We start from the raw sequence: 21,390 nt of genomic DNA on the forward strand, positions 1-21,390 counted from the left end.
GTTAATATACCCTTTTATTTTTTAATATTTATTTATTTATTTATTTATTTTGGCTGCGCCAGGTCTTAGTTGCAGCACGCAGAATCTTCACTGCGGCATGCGGGATCTTTTAGTTGCGGCATGCATGTGGGATCTAGTTCCCTGACCAGGGATCAAACCCAGGCTCCCTGCATCGGGAGCACAGAGTCTTAACCACTGGACCACCACGGAAGTCCCAATATACCCTTTAAAAAATGTTAAGTCTTACCTTAGATTGTCTAATTTAACCCTCAGAAGAACCCCGGGAAGTTCTATCATCCCCATGTGACACATGACAAAACTAAGGCTAAGAGAAGTTACATAAGCTGTCCAAGGTCACAGTTAGACATAGAATAGTGTTATGAGCAGGAACTCAGAAGTCACAATCCCTAATCGGCTACTTAATAACTTCAGGGTCTCAGTTTCTTCATCTCTAAAATGAGAATAACAACACTATGTACTTCTTAGGATTGCTATATAAACAAAATGCATGTTAAGTGTTTATGTCAGTACTTGGCTTACAGTAAATGCAACATTAGCAGTGATATCTACTATTACTAGGTATTGCCCAGTGACACCATTTAAGTTTTGATGGTTCTAAAACCCTGAGTTTTAAGGCAATAAGAAATTTGAAGTCTTACATTGAAAAGGAACCACTTAAAAGGAATTTGATTCCAGTCACAGATAACCATTTTAATACTACTACTTTCTGTCCCTCTGATATTACTACATGTGCATCTAGTCAAAATATAGAAGCACTTAAAGGGGGAAAAAAAGTACATAAAATTCAAAGTGGTCTTTATTGTAAATGATCATCCACTTAAAAACAGATATGTACTACTGCCTAGTTTACAGTTCTGAAGTTTGCTTTTCACTGACAGGAACATTAAAATCTATTTTTCCATAGCACTTTCTTTTCTCCTATAAACTAAGTAGGTTTAAGATGTGGATACACAAAACATTGCTGAAGATTCTAAATTATTTAAAAAACAAAATTCTCCAAATAATTTTCACAGCTCACAGTTAAGCTTAATTTAAAGGCACATCTGTTTTAGTTAACAAAGCATTCAACCTACACTTTACTGACAAAGTTCTACGGTAAGCTATATAGGTTATAACTATGTTCACGCACTTTTATTATTTCCTAGGAGTTGTTATGAGCTGCCAATTCTATTTGCACAGTTCATTATGCCATTCAAAGTAATTTCATGTTCACCATCTTATTTGTCCCTCCTGGTAAGGTATCCAGGGCTCTCTTCATTCCCATTTTAAAGAGGTGAAAACCAACGTAGTTCATTAAGCTAGTTACCATGCTGGGCCTGGAATTCAAGTCTCTTGAGCCTGCATTTATGCTTACCAACTGTCACTTCATCCCCTTAAGCTATCTCTCAGGGCAAAGTGAACTCTGTAACTGAAAGGATGCAAGAGCATGATTGCCAAAACTGCAGCAACAACTTCCGTCAAAACGTTTACCCCTCGAGGTCCTTGAAAGATAATGTGCTAGTTGAAACTGCTGAGTTAAGATAGTAAGGTAGGAAGGGATGCTAACACCCATTATCAGATAGGTCAGAAAATTTGTTTGTTGTGCGACACATTTACTCCAATACAAAGTTCATTCTGGCCATCTCACAATCAGTTCCCCCGCTTATTTGCTTGTGTACCCTGGGTGGTGCACAGAACTCCCCACACCATCTTTTACCTCTGCTCTAACTATAGCAAATGTACAATTCAGCAGTGATTTTATTCATGGCCCTTGAACAGCACTGTCAAAAGACTGAGATACAGAATGATTTTAAGATCAATACAGTTCCTCCCTTAAAAAAAACTAAACCAAAAAAAATAAAATCCTCCCCCCAACCCACCAACTCTACTTATTAATAAATTAAGCAAAATGTTCCATTTCCTAAATTAGACGTAAAGAGCCTAACTGTGGCTCACCTTTGTCCTCCCAACCTTTTAATATTCAGCTCAGTTTAACTTCCTTCAGCCAGCATTCACTTGTGTCATGCCCAGCAGTTAATCCACTAAATCAGTTTCTTCCTCCTATCTCCATAAATGTGACTTTAGGTCCCAGGACTTAACCAACTCAAAAAGTAGGATGCTGGTGTAGTGGACCAACATCATTCAGACGATAACAATTTATTTCAATCGTTTATCAAGCAGTTAAAGTCCTTTTTTATACACAATTTAATTCTAACAACTCCACCAGGTATTATATCCATTATTTGGAGAGAACTGGGGCACAAAGGGGAAGTAAATTGTCCAAGTTCACATAGCAACAAATGGCTGATGAAGGACTTGAATCAGGGCTTAGCCTTAACAACTACACCAAATCTGCCTCAACAGTAATTCCAACGTGATCATAAAATTAATCGCATGACCTTGAGCCAATCATTCAGAGCTCTGGGCCTCAGTTTCCTCCACTGTAAAACAACCTGCCCACAGAGAGCTTTTGGGAGCTTTCCTACTTTAAAAATCCTGTGAATTTACTAGCTTACTTACACCCCATCCCCGAATAGATGTAAATGTTAGGACTGAAATTTTTCAACCACTGCGTGTTCTAGCACATTCTCCATACTCGTCAGGCTACCAGAGTCCAGTCTTCACTTTGTGGTTTTAATTTTCAAATACTGAAGCTGTAATGCTAATCCTAAACATTCTCTCTCGGCCCACTATCACCCTTCCCCACTACTAGGGATACCGACTAGGCCCGGTCCTATTCCAGACCTTTACCCGGTTACACCAGAACACCTCGCAGCTTCACAAGCAGCCAACAACAGGTTTAAGAAAGCCCTAGAAGCAAAGCCAGAAGGAGCAGTTAGCTTTCCCAGAGGTCAAGAGAGGCTCTAGGGCACCTGCCACGCCTCCCGACCCCGCCGGCGCGGCTTGGGCCTGGCTCCCCAACTCAGGCGGCCCAGGTTCGAGCCTCGCCCCTCACGGCCCGAGCGTCCGCCTGGGCCTGAGCTCTCGAAACCCAGCCGGACCCCTCGGCCCCGGCCACGCCCGGCTCCTCGGGCCCTCGGCCGCGGCGCCGTGTACCCAGGCCCCCAGGGGTCCTCACAGGCCCGAGAACATGAGCAGGCCTCCCGTCTCACCTCGAGCCTCAGGGGGACCGCCGGCGGCACCCGCGCCTCCTCCCGCCCGCACACCTGGCCCCGCGCTGCAGTAAAGACAGCGGCTGAGACAGCACAACCGTCACGTGCTGCAAAACCAAGAGGCCTTGACTGCCGCGAGCGCCGCGCGAGCGAGCCTCACTGCACGAAGCCCGGCCCTGCGTCCGCCCCTCGCTCCTGAGTAGCTGCGGCCAGCGCTAAATCCCGCCCCCCCGCGCAAGCTCCGGGATTCGGTTGGTCGATGAGACCATCGCTCTCTGCACTTTCCCATACGCCCCCTAGGGCTATTCTTCGTGGAGTGTGGGGATTGGCTGGGAGTGAGGCAGGAAGTGGCCGTTGGTTGGGCGGGAGGGAAGGGGTCGGGCTGCGGCAGAATGGAGTACCGCCCGGGGCGCGCGCCCTGAGGCGGGGCCGGCTGGGCCGGCGTTCCCGCGCCCTGTTGCCCTCGTTCCTTACTGGGCCGGCTGCCCTGCGTTGCATCCTGGTCGCTGTGGTTCCGACCCCTCCTGGGCCTGGACCCGGGTCTCGGGGTCTGGTATCCCGTTTCCTTCTCTGGAGGGGCAAATGATAGCTGGCAAGAAGGGGTGGGAAGTCCGGTGAGATATCGGGAAGGGCCTGGTCCCCAATGCAGCGAGTGCGCGGCGCTGACGGAACCCGTCACGGCTCCGTAAGTCTGGCCTGAGGTCGACTGCACCATGCTGTGTAACCAGGCGCCACCGTTCCTGCAGAGTCACTGCTCTGGGCCCAGCAGCCTGAGGCCACCCTGTTACCCAACATCAAATACAGTCCAGAACACTACCCTCCAAGGTTATTTCAACTTTCAATTTGTCATGTTTCCTTAAGTAACATTAGACATAGAGGGCACAAAAATACACTGACAACAGGATTGAAAGAAAAGGATGGTGCAATGGAAAAATTTCAAACACACCACAATTTTTGTAACTCACTTTTAGCACATCTTCAGTTTTCAGTATACTGAGAACCTCAGAAAATGGAAGTGGTTTATGGTTTTTCTAGACCTTTATAGGTCCTGGTCTCTGTCTTCCATTTGTTTGGATACCCAAAGGCTGAATGCTAGGCTGGGAAAAACTAGAATCAGTAGGTGTATCAACTACCCCAGGAGCCAGCTTTATTCCCTCCTGCCATCTGGAAGGGAAAATGAAAAGTCAAGAGTTTGGTGTTTGCATGAGTTTCGTATTCTCCAACTCTCATCCCCCAAATTTGTGTTAAGAGCATTTGCTTCCTTTTTACGTGGGGAAGTGGATATTCGAGGCAAAATGATGTTCTGATGTCACAGGTTCCAAACAATGAGCTTAAAATGTAGTTACAGGAACTGTACGTGAGCAAAAGAGCTACTGCAGCAAAGGTAACTGCTAAAAGATGGTGGTACTAAAGAGAATTTAATGGGATTTTGAGTTGGGAAGAACTGCTTTCATCTAGAATGGACAAGGAAATAAGTAAGACTTGAGCTGGGCCTGGTAGGATATGCAGGATTTCTATAGGTGGAGACTTGGAGAAAGGTTTCTTTGGATGAGGGAATGGCATATGCAAAGGCAGGAAAATGGGTATTGTGTTTGGGGACACCATGTACGAGAGTATTTTGGCTGGAGAAAGGTGTTCAAGAAAGTAACAGGAGATCGGTCAGCTCCAGAGTTGGGTTAGGACCTAGCCAAGGAGTCTGTAGGGAGATAGTTTAAATTCTAGGTTTGGGTTATGATTTAGATATTTAGAGAAGCTTTTTTTTTTTTTTTTGGCCGCACCACGTGGTATGCAGGATTCTAGTTCCCCAATCAGGGATCAAACCCTGCCTGGCAGTGAAAAAGCCGAGTCCTAACCACTGGACCACCAGGGAATTCCCTAGGGAAGCATTATTTTAATATTATTCTAGGGTGCAGTGGATAAGAATCCGCCTGCCAATGCAGGGGACACAGGTTTGATCCCTGGTCCGGGAAGATCCCACATGCCATGGAGCAACTAGGCCCGTGCACCACAACTACTGAGCCTGCACGCCACAACTACTGAAGCCCACGTGCCTACAGCCCGTGCTCTGCAACAAGAGAAGCCACCGCGTGGAGAAGCCTGCACGCCGCCACTATGAGGCTGGTTAGGAAGCCACTTCTTGAAGTTGATTAAAGGGCAGAATTAGGGAATGACAGGGTGTATAGAAACAAAAGCATTAAATGTTGATGCTGAAGAATGCTTCACTGGATTCAGGAGGCTAGGGAAAGAGAAGAACCAAAGGCAACGATGAGAGTATGAGCCTGAGTGACTGGTGGTAAAGTATAGAGCCCCTAAAAAAAAGGGAATTCAGGTTTAGCTGATCCTGGGAATCCTGGGTCTGGGCCCAAGACAGAGCAGGACTGTAGGACTTGTCCTGCCAAGAATCTTGCTAGGGGTTTTTCTGCTAAAGCATAATGTTCTTAAGAAGAAGTTGAGGACAAATCCCTGCAGAATGAGTTTTTGTTTTTTTATAGTCTGAAATCAGTCACTGTTTATTAACTGACCAGATTACAAAAATAATCACGGTAGACACACCTCAGTTCATCCATCTAATAAGCCTGTTAGATCTGCTGATCTGGGCCCTCCTGGAGAAGATAATTTGAAGGGCCACAGGAAGCTGTATTTTCCAACAGTATGGATCTCATGAATAAGATCCTCCATGTAGATGATGCCATATTTACCAAGGGATGGAGCAAAGTATTATCTGTCAGGGCAATTCTCTTCTTGTTGATTTTGCCATAACAATAATTGTAGATGCATTCATTTTCTGACTTCAGGTTCAGGTACTCCCATGAAATATGTGGTTCCACAATCCTCAAGTGTTAACTGAAGCCTTGCTGAGCTTAACAAAGGTGCCATTGATAATCCAGCGAAAACGAAGAAGCTGTAACACCTTTCAGATCTCTGGGCTCACACCATTGATACCTGTGATCCTGATGAGGAATGCCCATTTGGGTCCAGCAGGTACACCAAACTTGCCGCTTTTCTTGTCAGCCTTGCCATCTGAATCTCAGTTCTATCTGCCTATATTCCTTGTGACAGTGATTAGCTTTTTCATAGATAAGCTTCTTCCTTGCCTTTTGAAGCATCTTTTGGGCAAACTTCTTTCTCAGGTACTCGATCTCAGGCTCTGTAAAATCCCTCCACTTGTTTCTTAAGGCTTTTCCTTCTCGTCTACACCCACCATGGTTCCAGCTGGAAAAAGGCATAAGATCTTTTCTTGATAATGCAAAAGGTACTTTGAGGTATTGGAGTATTTCTTTAAAAGAAATAATCATTTTATAATTCTTAGATGTCGAATGTGTGGGAGATTGGGTTGAATGTATTTTGACCTTATAATCTGCAAGATGATTTTCAAAATAAATTATTTATATTCATTTAAAAATGCACGTATGGGGGCTTCCCTGGTGGCACAGTAGTTGAGAGTCTGCCTGCCAATGCAGGGGACACGGGTTCGAGCCCTGGTCTGGGAAGATCCCACATGCCGCGGAGCAAATGGGCCCGTGAGCCACAACTACTGAGCCTGCGCGTCTGGAGCCTGTGCTCCGTAACAAGAGAGGCCGCGACAGTGAGAGGCCCGCACACCGCGATGAAGAGTGGCCCCCGCTTGCTGCAACTAGAGAAAGCCCTCGCACAGAAACGAAGACCCAACACACCGCAAAATTAAATAAATAAATAAATTTATTTTTTTAAAAAATGCACATATGGGGACTTCCCTGGTGGTCCAGTGAGTAAGACTCTGCGCTCCCAATGCAGGGGGCCTGGGTTCGATCCCTGGCCAGGGAACTAGATCCCGCATGCATGCATGCCACAACTAAGAGTTTGTGTGCTGCAACTAAGAGTTCAAATGCTGCAACTAAGAAGCCCGCATGCCACAACTAAAGATCCTGCATGCTGCAACTAAGACCCAGAGCAACCAAAATGAATAAATTTTTTAAAAAACTTAAAAAAAAATAAAAATAAAATAAAAATGCACATATGCTTTGGCCCAGCAATTCTACTCCTGGGAATATATCTGTATCTATATCTAGGTTTGATAGAATATTCACATGATGTAGTTGTGTTTAAAAATATACACAATGATGTGCATTGCAGCATTGTTTGTAGTATCCAAATCCTAGAAACAACCTAACCACCATCATAGAGAACTGGTTAAATAAAATATAGCTCATCCATATAATGGTTCTGCATTGGAAAGCATTCAGTGAACACCTATGTGTATAGATATGATTGCCAAGATTTAGTGTTATGTGAAAAAGCACTGAGAAAAGTATGTTTCCTTTCATGTTGCAAAGGGAGCTATATTCTCATGGATATAAGCTTGGACAAACAAGCTTTCTGGAAAGATGCATGAGCAACTGCTAAGAGTGGTTGATGCCCAAGAGGTGGCTAAGACTTTGGAAATGGAAAGGAGATATTTTTATAATGTGTATGTTATTTTTTCAATAAGTAATCAAATTTCTGCTTTTGTGCTTAGATTTTCAAAAAAGATAGAATATATATTAAAAACCCACCATAGGGCTTCCCTGGTGGCGCAGTGGTTAGGAATCCGCCTGCCAATGCAGGGGACACGGGTTCGAGCCCTGGTCTAGGAAGATCCCACATGCCACAGAGCAACTAAGCCCATGCACCACAACTACTGAGCCTGTGCTCTAGAGCCTGCGAGCCACAACTACTGAGCCCGTGAGCCTAGAACCCATTCTCCGCAACAAGAGAGGCCACCGCAGTGAGAAGCCTGAGCACCGCAACGAAGAGTAGCCCCCACTCACTACGACTAGAGAAAGCCCGTGCGCAGCAATGAAGACCCGACACAGCCAAAAATAAATAAATAAAATAAATTAAAAAAAAATAGTAATCTTTTGATGTTCCGACTACCTGGTTTTTGTTGCAAAACCCCCTGTATATCTTGACTCCTACCTTACCTCTTTGGAGCAGTCCCTCCGAGCTATCTGAGAGGCTATCCCCTGGGCTTAAGTCCTCAGCAAGTCCACCAAATAAAACATAATTCTCAACTTTTAGGTTGTGCAATTTTTATTTTTCAGTCAACAGACTGCTCTTCAGCCACTGTCGCTGGACCTCCTTGTACCTCCTCCTGGGTTCAGATCTCCTGTTTCCTCAACTCCTAGACCCCACATTCTAAAAATTCAACTTTATTGTACAGTTCACTGATTTTGGTAATGTACAGCACATACCATGTAACCACTACATAATGAAGATATAGAACATTTCCATTACCCCATAAGTTTCCTCTGAAGTTCTTTCTTTTCCCCCTACACCAAATATGTGTTCTCTTCTGACACCACTTCTGTCAGTTAAATTCAATTTTGACACTAACTACCCGGTTAGTCTCAGACACCACAGGTTTAGAGGCTAAGACTGCCCCCACATCAGATGCCCAGCTGCAAATGACGTGCACAGGTTACCCACATGTCTGCTTGACCAGCTACAAATTTGGGGGTTCCCAAGACCCCCCGCTTCAGGTTCAGTAATTCAAGAGAATAACTCACAGAACTCAGGAAAGTGCTTTACTTGCTATCACAGGTTTACTAAAAAAGCTACAACTCAGGAACAAATGGAAAAATGCATAGGGCAAGGTATGGGTGTGTATGTGTGTGAATGTGCAGAGCTTCTATACCCTCTCTGGGCATGCAACCTCCCAGCACCTGCATGTGTTGACCAAGCTGCAAGCTCTCTGAACACCATTATTTAGGGGGTTTTATGGAGGTTCCATTAGTAGGCATGATTGATAAATCGTTGACCATTGGTGATTGTACTCAATCTCCAGTCCCTCTTCCCTTCCTAAAGGTCAGAAGTGGAGCTGAAAATCCTACTCCTCTAAATCACTTGGTTTGGTTTCTCTAGCACCCTTATCCTGAATTGATCAAGGGGCCCAGCAATAATCACCTGATTAGCATAAACTCAGGTGTTGTTGGAAGGGGACATCATCATAATGATATGAATGATGATAGGATATTCATAATGATATGAATAACAAAAGGCACTCATCACTCAGGAAATGCCAAGGGTTTTAGAAGCTCTGTGCCAGGAACCCAGAATAAAGACCAAATGTATTTTTTATTATACTACAGTTTCCTCATATCCATTCCCATTCCGTCCCCACCACCAGCAACACGCAAAAAATTGATCTGCTTTCTGTTACTATAGAAAAGACTGGTCATTTCTAGAGCTTAATATAAATGTAATTATATAGTATATAGTGTTTTGTATCTGGCTTATTTAACTCATATTGTTTTGAGATCCTCATCTGTGTTGTAAAATGTATCAGTAATTTGTTGCTTTTAATTGCTGAGTAGTAGTCTATTGTACAAGTATGCCACAGTTTGTTTATCCATTAACCAGGTAATAAGACAACTGGGCTGTTCCCAATTTTTGGCTATATGATATAAAACTGCTATGGACATGGTATACCACTCTTTGTATAGACACATATTTTATTTTTCCCTTAAAACCCAACATTTTCACTTTTTCTTGGTTTACTACCTCAATTAATAGTTACATCTATCCCAAGAAAGACTGTGTAGTAATTTTTTTTGAAATCTTGCACATCTAAAAGTGTCTTTATTCTACCCTCACATAGTTTTTTTAACTTTATTGAAATATAATTTACATACTATAAAGTTTTCCCACTGTAAGTGAATGATTCGTTGATTTTTAGTAAATTTATAGAATTGTGCAACCATTACCACAATCCAGTTTTAGAATAACTCCACCACCGGACTTCCCTGGTGGCGCAGTGGTTAAGAATCCGCCTGCCAATGCAGGGGACATGGGTTGGAGCCCTGGTCCGGGAAGATCCCACATGCCGCGGAGCAACTAAGCCCATGGGCCACAACTACTGAGCCTGTGCTCTAAAGCCCGTGAGCCACAACTACTGAGCCCGTGTGCCACAACTACTGAAGCCCACGCGCCTAGAGCCTGTGCTCCGCAACAAGAGAAGCCACTACAATGAGAAGCCCGTGCACGGCAACGAAAAGTAGCCCCTGCTTGCCGTAACTAGAGAAAGCCTGCGCGCAGCAATGAATACCCTATGCAGCCAAATTAATTAATTAATTTTTTTTTTTTTAAAAAAGAATAACTCCACCACCAAAAAGTTCCTTTGTGCCTATTTGTAGTCAACTCCCAACCAACCCAAGGCAACCATAGAACTGCTTTCTCCCGCTATTGATCTCCCTTTTCTAGCTATTTCACATAAATGGAATCATTATCTGACTTCTTTCACTTAGCGTAATGTTTTTGCATTTCATTCATGTTGTAGCATGTATCAAGAATTGATTCTTTTTCCATTATTGAATAATATTACATTGCATAGATATACATTTTGTTTATCCATGGCCACGCCGTGCAGCTTCCAGGGACTGAACCCAGGCCAGGGCAGTGAAAGAGCCGAATCCTAACTACTGGACCATCAGGGAACTCCCTGTATACAAGTCTTCATATGGACATGTTTCCATTTGAGTAGTACATAGGAATAGAATTGCTGACTTGTATGCTAAGTATATGTTTAACTGTTTGACACTACTAAATTGTTTTACAAATTGGCTGCTGATTTTACATTTCCCATGTAGGAGGATTTCAGTTTCTCCACATCATTGCCAATAGCCATTTTAGTAGATATAGAGTAGTATCTCACTGTGGTTTGCTTCAGATTCAGTGAGCCCCCTCTGGCAGTGAAGCTGTTGGTTTGTGCAGCCTCCCCATTTCTGGGACAGCTAGCTTGCTGACCAAGCTGGGGGAATGTTAGCAGCCTCAGAAGAGAATGCCACAGACTCTCACTGTTCTAACCAGAGTTCAGAAGTTTTTCATGGATAAATGCTTCTCAATTTTTCATTTACTTTTGGTCAATTTCCAGAGCCCTAAATCTTTAAAAAAATCTTTTTTTCCAATTTCATAATTGTTTTCTGGGGAGAAAATTTGCTGACTACTTTTGGTTGAAGATTTTTTTCTCTGTATGTTTTCTCTATTTCCCGTCCGCTGTTTTCTGTTTGCTTGCCTTGGTCTCTATGTTTTACATTGCAAGGGTTTTTTTGTTTTGTTTTGTTTTTGTTGTTTTTGTTTTTTGCCTTGTCTGTACATTGGAATTACCTGGAAAGCTTTTAAAATCCTAGTGCCCAAGCTGTACCCCCAGAACATTACATCAGAATCTCTGGGGGAGGGCCCAGCCATCTGAGAATCAAAATAATTAAATGAACTATAAACCACTGAAAAAGAGAACTGTAAACAAATTTAAAAAAGGAAAAGAAAAATAGAATTAATAAGTCTATACCTGTAAAGAAAAAACTTACACTCCTCCTGTGTTTCTTTTTTTTAATAAATTTATTTATTTTTTATTTATTTATTTTTGGCTGCATTGGGTCTTTGTTGCTGCGCGTGGGCTTTTCTTTAGTTGCAGCGAGTGGGGGCTACTCTTGGTTGCGGTGCGCAGGCTTCTCATTGCGGTGGCTTCTCTTGTTGCAGAGCACGGGCTCTAGGCACGTGGGCTTCAGTAGTTGTGGCTCGCAGGCTCTAGAGCACAGGCTCAGTAGTTGTGGTGCACGGGCTTAGTTGCTCTGTGGCATGTGGGCTCTTCCCGGACCAGGGCTCGAACCTGTGTGCCTTGTATTGACAGGCGGATTCTTAACCACTGCACCACCAGGGAAGTCCCCCCCTCCTGTGTTTCTTCTTTACTGTCACACTACTACCACATTCACATCACTTCCTACACCAGATGTGTGCGAGTTTTCCCCATGCCAAGCAATTCTGTGACACCAGCTGGGTGTCCTACAACTTGATTCTGACACTAGCTACCTGGAGATAGCTAGTGTCAGATCCCACAGGTTAAGGGCTTAGTTCTGTAAGACTGACCCCACTTCAGATGCTAATCGCAAGAATTGGATCCTCAGCTTACCCGCAATTTCTGTCCGACTTGGCTATAAATCAGAGGTTTCCATGACTTCCTCCCCCTTGGCTTCGATTATTTGCTAGAACAGCTCACAGAATTCAGAGAAACACTTACATGTATCAGTTTACTAAAGGATATGATAAAGGATACTGATGAGCAGCGAGATGAAGAGATACACAAGGCGAGGTCCGGGAGGGTCCCAAGCACAAACTTCTGTCCCCGTGGAGCTGGATGTGTCACTCTCCCAGTACATGGCTGTGTTCACCGATCTGGAAACTTTCTGAACCCAGTACTTAGGGGATTTTTATGGAAGCAGGATCAATCATTAAGTCCATTTCCAACCCCTCTCGCCTTTGGAGAATGGGGGAGGGGAGGAGGGGCTGAAAGTCCCAAGTGTCCAATCATGGCTCTGTCTTTCTGGTGAACAGCTCCTATCCAGGAGCCCACCATGAGTCACTTCATTAGACCAAAAGACACTGCTATAACTCAGGAAATTCTGAGGGATTTAGAAACTGTCAGGAACAGGGGTCAAAGACCAAATATTAGAACAAAAGATGTGCCTAGTGCTCTTAACACCTAGGAAATTACAAGGGTTTTAGGAACTCTGTGCCAGGAACTGGGGCGGAGATATATATATATATATATATATATATATATACATATATATATATGTGTATATATATATATATATACACACACACACACATACATACATATATACATATATATATATATATATATATAATTTTTTTTTCTCTATTATCTCACCATACCAGCAGAGGAGAGAGAAGATCTCTTGCTTAGAGTAGAATGCTGAGGGCCAACTGATAAGTATAAAGTGAGTGCTAGTGTTGGAAAAGCATAATTTGGCAATCATAAAGATTGGATCAGGCAAGAGTCACCAGTGGATGCTAACTTTAGGGGGAATTTTGAGGAACAGGACATTTAAATGGTCTTTAAAGTGTCTGCCCACAGTAGGGAAGGTTCCTTTGCAACACTTAAATGCAATACCTATCCCTAGATGGGATCCTGTACTAGAGGGAAAAAATGCTATAAAGGACATTCTTAGTAAACTGACAAAACTGAAATATGGATGGTTGTATTATATCAACATAAATTCATAAGGTTGATAACTGTACTGTGGTTACGTAAGAGAATACACATTGAAGTATTTAGGGCAAAGGACTATGATGTATGTAAAAGGTTCAGAAATGATCAAGGAAATAGGGTAAAATGTTGAGTGTAGGGGAATCTAGATAAAGGGTTTACTGGTGTTCCTTGAACAATTTTTATTTAAAAAAAATATTTTTCCTTGCACAATTTTTAAATTTACAACTTAAAAAAAAAAAAAAAGCCAGGGGAGTTCCCTGGTGGTCTAGTAGTTAGGATTCGGTGCTTTCACTGCTGTGGCCAGGGTTCAATCCCTGGTCGGGGAACTGAACTGAGATCCTGCAAGCCACGCAGCGAGCGTGGCAAAAAAAAAAAAAAAAGGTCAGGCTCTCACAATTCAAGACAATTGTTCAGAGTTGTTCAGATACTATAGAGCCTATTTTGGAAGTTAGAAGCCCCCAAATAATTCTGTTTTCTGCAGAAAGCCTCAGATTTTCATTTAAATGATAAAAGGTACCTGTATAAAAAGGAATATTCAGGACAACTATATATGGGCTAATCAAAATATTAACCCACCACACATTCTTGTTTAAATGTCTATAAACATAAGCCTACCATACATTCATTTATTTACAGCTGTTATACAAATATAAAACCACAATAAATTTATAAATTACCTATACAGCATTTAAATTAACATTTCAATAGGACAACAAAAAATGTTTTTCTGCTGAAAATAAGTGCTATTTGACCTGTAATCTGCTCCAAGTGCCCTGAGGCAGATGTTTCCAAATTCAGCTGGCACACACTCTGTACTGTGCCATGATGCACATTCTAAGTCCACTTTTCACTCTTCAGAAGACTTTGAAATCTTCCATTCTCAGGGGAACTCAGTGCTCTCATGCCTGTCTGCTTACCTTCCCCTCTGGTTAGCCACCACCACTCAAACCCAGGTGCAGACTCTTAGGTTCCAGGGCGCTTCCTGGTGGTTATCTAGAGCAGATAGAACATCATCAACACTTTTTTTCAGTTATTTTTTAAAACAAAACTTAAACATTTTCTATAGAGTATTGCAGATTCCAAAGAACATGCATATAACTAACTTTAAGGCAAAATGGCTTGGGAGCAGCATGGGTATGAGAGGAAGCAACAGCAACCCTTAGACCACCACTGTGGTCACCCCTCATGCTGCATCCCACCCCTGCTGAAACCACCAAGCCCAAGAGGAAGGCTGAAGGAGAAGCTAAAGAAGAAAAAGCCCAAGGGAAGGATGAACCACACAGGGGATGGGCATCCTTTCATGCATCCTAAAAAGGCACCGTGCAGAAAATGGAAGTACCGGGTGAAGCGTGTGCATTTTGTATAACTATGTTCTTCTTGTGTTCCGTACTACTTGAATTACTGTTTTTATCAGGTCGTATACAAATGCAAATATTTGGCTTTTTTAAAAAACTATATTAGCACAGAGAACCCCTCACTGTTTCAGGGAAGGGTAAATATCACTAACAGATTATCTTAGAAGCGGGATTGAAATGGTCATGAGGGTGAACAAGATTTTGCTTCCTTGGTTTTGGAACTATTCCTCTTGGTTGCCAAGAGAAGAGATCCACTGACATTTACAGCCACTATGGCTGTGAAGAAATGAAAATTCTTTTTTAAGTCCTCTCTCCTTTCCTCTGTGCCATCAGAATGAGCTTTATGTCCTTAAACTCAGACCTGTTGGGACCGGGCACTCCTTTCCTCACAGGCTCCAAATCTGGTCTTTTCAGTGACATTTAAACGGAGTCCCTCAAAGGAGCCAGGAACCATTGTTATTGACTGTGCATTTTTAAATTCTACAGTTTTCGGGACTTCCCTGGCAGTCCAGTGGTTGGGACTCCGCGCTTCCACTTCAGGGGTCGTGGGTTTGATCACTGTTAGGGGAACTGGGATCCCGCATGCTACATCGTGCAGCAAAAAAAAAAAAACAAACTACAGTTTTCATTAAATTTCCTCAAAATCAAGGTCTGTTTGTGAAAGGAGTTAACATGTTAAGTGGGAATTATTCCTCCTCTAAACTTTTCCTTTTCAAATCATCAAAAAAGACTTCCTTGGTTTTTGTAGTTTTTCCTCTTTTGTAGACCATGGAAATAGGGAAATTGAAAGTTGCTGAATACCATTCCTGATGATCACTCAGGACCTTCCTGAAATGTCATGAGTGTTAATGAAAAGTAGCTTTAATAACACAGACACAATTGGGGGGGGTGGTGGTGGAAGAGGGAGTGAGGGAGAGAAGGCGAATGTGTGATTGGCTGGGTTAAAATATTCCTGGGCTCTGATTCCATGTCCATTAGACAACCTTCTGAGGGCTGATTCAAGCTTATCCTGATGATAAGAGAGAGCTTTGAACAGTGAGCATAAAGGTTTATTTGCGGAAACTGACATTCTAATTCTAAAATTAGGATATAAATTCAATTACATGGAATTGAAATTATATGAAAATTCCAAGGACCTAGAAAACCAAAGCACTCTTAAAAAAAATTGTTTGAAGATTTACATTACCAGATAAAGACTTACTGTAAGCTACAATAATTAAGAAAATATGGTATTGGTACAAGAATAAAAAGAACAATAAAGAGAATAGAGAGCCCAGAAACAGTCATACGTACACAGTCACATGATGAACAATAAAGACACAACCGCAAATAGTGAGGAAAGGCTAGTCTTTATAAATGGTGCTGGGTCAACTTGACATCCATATGAAAAGAACACTATCAACAAAATTTGACTCAAAATAGAACACAAAATGTAAAGCTAAAATGGTGAAACTTTTAGTTTGGCAAAGCGTTCTTTAATATGGCATGAAAAGCATGACCTTTTGAGGGTCAAAGTAAAAATTGATAAATTGGACTTTATTAAAAACTTCTGCTTTAATAGGCAAGCCATAGACTGGGAAAAAAATATTTGCAAAACATATCTGACAAAGGACTTTTATCTAGCATTAAAGAACTTACACTCAACAAGACAAACAATCCAGTTTTTAAAAAAAAGGTCAAAAGACAAGAACAACTTCAGCAACAAGGGTAACAAATAAGCACATGAAAAGACACTCAACATTATTAGCCAACAGAGAAATGAAATCAAAATCACAATTTAGACACACCCACTAGAATAACTAAAATTTTTTTTAATAAACTTATTTTTTTATTGGCTGCATTGGGTCTTCGTTGCTGTGCGCGGGCTTTCTCTAATTGCAGGAAGTGGGGGCTACTCTTCGTTGCGGTGTGCGCAGTCTTCTCGTTGCGGTGGCTTCGTTTGTTGCAGAGCATGGGCTCTAGGCGCGCGGGCTCAGCAGTTGTGGCTCGCAGGCTCAGGAGCACAGGCTCAGTAGTTGTGGCGCACGGGCTTAGTTGCTCTGCAGGATGTGGGATGTTCCTGGACCAGGGATTGAACCCGTGCCCCCTGCATTGGCAGGTGGAGTCTCAACCACTGTGCCACCAGGGAAGCCCCATTTCCTTTCATTTTTATGATCTATTCTCTTCCTCCCTCTTTTATGCTGTTGACATCCTACAAATCCCTTTACTGGGGGTGCACCCACCCCATAGGTGCCTTAAGTGTTGGCTGACAACTCACAGTTGCCCCTGACAATGACTGACTGAAATGAAGGCTGGGTGGGGGAGAAGAAGGGCACAAAAGATTGGCTCCCTTGCAGTAAGGAGACCTAACTCTGTGGCACAATTTCTACAGTTCCCCATGGGATCTGGCTAGAGCTAGTCTCCACTTGAGGCCACATTCCTGCTTAGCTTTAGCTCTTTTCCCTGCCCTGTCCTGCTTCCCTTACTCCCTTCTCCCGAGAACACTTCCCCAGTAAATCCCTCAAAAATTCTCATCTGAGGCTCTGCTTCTAGGAAACCTGACCCATGACACCCTTGGTAAGCTTCATGAGGGACTATTTTGTTCAATCCCCTAGAACAAATTCCTATCTTAGGCTCTGCTTACGACCTTCTCCCCCCCTAAGAATGATAGCTTGATGACGGAAGATCTTCGTCATGTTGGAAGAACAGTGTCTGGAACACAGAAGGCACTCAATAAGTGTGCTGAATGAATACAGGGGAGAGCCCAAGGGTCTGTTTTATAGCTTAGCTGATCTGGCCTAGAGGCATTGTGAGTCATAGCCAGTAGACAGCAACTGAGTGGTTCAAAGATGGGGCCAGGCCTGGGACAGCAGCTTGGCACCTCCAACACATCCTCCAGGTGAGGTACAACATGTGAGGATTATCGGGGAAGGATCCTCTGGAAAGACGCAACCTCAAGGGTGGGCGGGGTTCTAGCCTTGGGCTTCCAAGAGACATGTCCCTGAGCCAGATCTAGGGGACAGTACTGCCCAGCTATGTGTGAGGAGTATGTGTGTGTTGAATTAATGAAGGCATGACAGAGGGAACCCTGCCCCAGGGTTCCTTCTCTTTTCACTCCCCATAGGGAGAAGAGGAATTCAAAAGAAAGCATACAGTCTTCTTTCTCACACAACAGAATCAGCACGTACAGGAATGGGGGGAGAGGGAGTACGAGACATGTCTGTTATCTGGACTTTAGCTTCCTTGAGCATGTAGTCTGCTTGGGATAAAAGTCATGTCCAGTCTGCGCAACCCCTGTTGGCTCAAGCCCTAAGCATAGGTCCTAGCCCATGGCACATGCCCCTACGGGACTGACCACACCAGACTGTGATCTACACGCACACAACTGGTTCCCAGCTGGACCAGGAGCATCTTGAGGGCAGGCATAGGCTGTGCTGGGACCCTCCACCCAGACCAGGGCCTGGCACAAAGCAGGTGCCAGTCAGTTCAAGGTTGTAAAATAACTGAATGACGAGGGCAGTAATGCTGTTGGGTATGCTAGACATCCACCAGATACTTTTCAGAATGTAGATCCAGCCCTGGCTTTGCAATGCTTCAGTAGCGCCCTCTAACCCACAGAAGGAAGTCTAAACTTTTAAGCCTGCCTGTACAACACCCTCATATAGTGCCCTGGTCCCCCTTTCCAGCTTCCTCTTCTGCTATTTCCAGCTCAATACCCTACACCAATCCTACCCCAAGCTCCTCCTCACATGTGCAACATTCGAGCCTTGCCTAGCTCTTCACTCTGCCTAGAGGCTCTCCCTTATCCACCCCCAATCTACCTGTCAAATTCCTGTGCATCTTTTAAGTACCTACTTGTCTCTGCTATCATTCCTTCCTCCCTTAAGGGCCTATTAACCCCTTCCAGCAGCCACCCAGCACTCAGAGAGCAAGGTTCTGGTCCTTCACCTGCCTATCTATCCCCAAAGCCTGACAGAGTAGTCTTTGGGGAAGGGGGTTTCAGGGAGACTGCTGCTAGTGCGAGTGTGCAGGGATGGACTCCCCAGTGGCCAGCAGCTGGTTAACCCTGAGCGCCAGCTGCGGGCCTGAGCCCTGCCCACCAGGCCTCGCGGTTTGAGGAGGCAGCTCGTCCAAGCAGGTTGCTCACCCAGATTCTTGCTCCCCAGCAGTGCCCCTGGCTCGCCTTTATCATTCTGGACATCGAGGCTTGCGAGGCAAGGGAGCAGCCTGGGTCGCCCGCGTCCTCGAGGCTCTGCTCCGGGTATCCGTGCGCCCGACGAGGCCCGCCCGGCCCTTGCCCTGGAGGCCTTCGGGTGCCCGGCCTCGGGCCACGCGAGCCGCCTGTGGGAGCAGCTGCGGCAGTTCTGGGCCCACCATTTCTCGCGGCGCTTCTCGCCGCGGCGCCCTCCGCTGCGCCGCATCTCCTCCATGTCCACCTTCTACCTGCTGGACCACCAGACGCGCCAGGCAGAGCTAGGCCTCAGCTACGGCACGCCGCGCACGCGCCTCAGCGATGAGGCCTTCGTGTTCCGCGGCGGCCGGTGGACAGCGGAGGGCCAGCCGGTGCGGTCGCGGCCGCAGCTGCCCTCGCCGACCACCTCGGGCTGGAAGGCGCAGGTGCAGCGGATCAAGAGCCAGGTACTGCTGGAGGAGAACAACTACCTGAAGCTGCAGCAGGAACTGCTCATGGACATGCTTACGGAGACCACAGCGCGCATGCACCTGTTGGAAAAGAAGATAGACCACGAGGCAAGCACTGCCGCTGCGGCGCGCGCCTGGCAGAGGAAGATGCGCAAGCGCGAAGGCGCGGGCGGCTTGCTCCTGATCGAGCCGCGGGCTCCAGAGTCGCGGTGACGCAATAAAACCCGTGCGGCGCATGCGCACCTCGCTCCTCACGTTAGGCTCGGGCGCGTTCCTGTGGCCTCTCGAGGGCCCGGCCAGGACTGGGCTCCGGGTGCGCAGCGGCTCGCTGCGCGCCTTCAGGGACCATCACTCCGGGCCTGGTGTGGAGGGGAGACTCAGCCAGCAGCCCGTCTCGGGAGGGTGCGATAGGGCGGTGGAGGAAGATGTTTGCAGCCCGTTGGGAACGCGGAGTAGGAGCCAGGCTTGCAACAGTGCAGCAGGGGGCGGGGATGGCAGGCGATGAGAGGTAGTGGCAGCAATGGCTTTCTTGGCCCAAGGGACGGAGGGCAAAGTCCGGGACACAGGGAAACCTGGGCCCAGGGATGGAGGGTGCGGTTGGGCGGGCGGGGTCGGTGACCTTACAGTTGGCCTTTCCCTCCCTGAGGCGCTCCCGGGACGGGTTTCAGCCTGAGTCCAGGATAAAAGTGTATTTTACGACCTGGAAACTGTTTCCCGAAAGAATCTCTCGAAACTTTGAGCTCTGCCTCCCCCTCCTGGCTGTGTGGCTTTTGGCGAGTCGCTTCTTCGTTACGGGTTTCCTTTTCCTCTCTCTAGAATTATGGGTCGGGGATACAAACAAGCACTGTCCAGAGCTAATCCAGCGCACAGATAGGATTTGCTCGACCCACTTTATTTTACAGTTTTGCATGAGTTGCCAACATTTAAGAATTTGGAGATTTCACATTAAAAATCCAGATTTCCCGTCTTCTCCTGAAAACCCGGAAGACTCAGCCATGCTGGACCTTGGTTTTACCCAGCAGCAGTTGCCTGAATTGTGGCTGTCAGCTCCTGCTCAGCTTCACTCCTTTCCTCCTATAGGTGTCTGATTTTGGATCTCCTTCTATATCCGTTCTAGATCGATGTTCTCTCCTAGGGCATGGGGAGCCCTGTGCCCAAGGTATCATATAAAGTGCTTTTGGTGAGGGTGTTGTGAGTGATGTGGCTGCATAACAAAGGTGATGACACTGGTCCTTGCAACCTGCAACCTTTCCTTGGAATGTAGACAGGCCCTTTCAGCACCCAGTGAAACTTAAGTCCGGTAGGATTCCAATACATTTTCCTAGAGCCATGTGAAAACTTTGAGAGAACTGGGTGTCCTTCTTCAGCCTAACTTGCTTTCAGGAGAAAGACTAGGGATTACTAAACCACTACTTTGTATAAAAATGTGGCCTAATTAAATCAGCAAAAACAACACAAAACATGTCATTAGACACTATGCTTAAAAACATTTCTTTTGAGCAGTGCTCTTTTGTGTTTTAATAATTCTATATTTATATTAACATGGATTAAAATATTTTTAAATAGTTGTAAAATATAATTTCCTTTTAGAATAACTTAGAAAATAAAAAATATACAGAAAAGGAAATGAGAAGGGAATCAAAACAATACCTAGAAAAAAACACAAAATAAGGCACTGATGGAGAAATTATACTAAGTGAAAGAAGCCAGATGCAAAGGACCACATATTGTATGATTTTGTTTATATAAAATATCCAGAATAGACAAATCCACAGCTGGGGGATGTGGGGAGGAAGGAGTGACTACTTAACAGGAGCAGGGTTTCCTTTTGGTTTGATGAAAAATGTTTTGGAGCTGTAGTGGTAATGGTTGTACAACAGTGTGAATGTTCTAAAAGCCACTGAATTGTACACTTTAAAATAGTGAGTTTTATGTGAATTTTACCACAATAAAAAAAGATTTTTTTTTAAGGAGGAAAGTGCTTTACATTAAAACATGAGATAAAAACTATGTGGTATGGGGAAATAGCAAAAATTGTAAAGGTGATCCAAGAGTGCCTAAAGTTCAGGGAATATTGCTTTGGCCAGAGTACTTGCAAACAAATAGTTTATTTTCTAGAACAGAGAAAAGTATCTGCCCAGCCAGATCAGCAGCAGATGGGGAGCCCCATGTTTAGGGACGGGTATCCAAATGGATAAAGGACCCAGATCAAATGGGGCAGAATGATATTTTAAGATATCTGACTTTGTTCTTTCTGCTCTGGAATTTCACCCCC

At 44.6% G+C, this 21,390-nt stretch overlaps 2 protein-coding genes and 1 pseudogene across 2 annotated transcripts in view; 1 reads left to right on the top strand and 2 right to left on the bottom strand.

Moving 5' to 3' along the window:
• The window catches only part of CANX (calnexin), a 32,631-nt gene extending 29,363 nt beyond the window's left edge, over positions 1-3,268 (bottom strand). The window contains exon 1 of the mRNA XM_036845672.1: positions 3,114-3,268. The gene's annotated coding sequence lies outside the window, so the exon portion shown is untranslated. The remainder of the gene's footprint in view (positions 1-3,113) is intronic.
• A 2,404-nt stretch (positions 3,269-5,672) lies between these two features.
• On the bottom strand, positions 5,673-6,235 carry LOC118892564 (annotated as a pseudogene).
• Positions 6,236-17,323: 11,088 nt separating this feature from the next.
• CBY3 (chibby family member 3) lies at positions 17,324-19,328 on the top strand. Its single transcript, XM_036847315.1, has 2 exons — positions 17,324-17,373; positions 18,578-19,328. Exons 1-2 carry the CDS (start codon positions 17,324-17,326, stop codon positions 19,326-19,328), a joined length of 801 nt encoding a protein of 266 aa, XP_036703210.1.
• The last annotated feature ends 2,062 nt before the right edge of the window (positions 19,329-21,390 follow it).

The sequence above is a fragment of the Balaenoptera musculus genome, chromosome 3, assembly GCF_009873245.2.
Source record: "Balaenoptera musculus isolate JJ_BM4_2016_0621 chromosome 3, mBalMus1.pri.v3, whole genome shotgun sequence".
NCBI classification, from domain to species: domain Eukaryota; kingdom Metazoa; phylum Chordata; class Mammalia; order Artiodactyla; family Balaenopteridae; genus Balaenoptera; species Balaenoptera musculus.

Excerpts from the sequence above, each read along its gene's own strand:
- CBY3 (XM_036847315.1), top strand. The coding sequence starts at position 17,324 with ATGGGGCCAGGCCTGGGACAGCAGCTTGGCACCTCCAACACATCCTCC. Across the intron at positions 17,374-18,577 it reads ACCTCCAACACATCCTCCAG|GCCTCGCGGTTTGAGGAGGC; the intron begins GTGAGGTACAAC and ends CCTGCCCACCAG.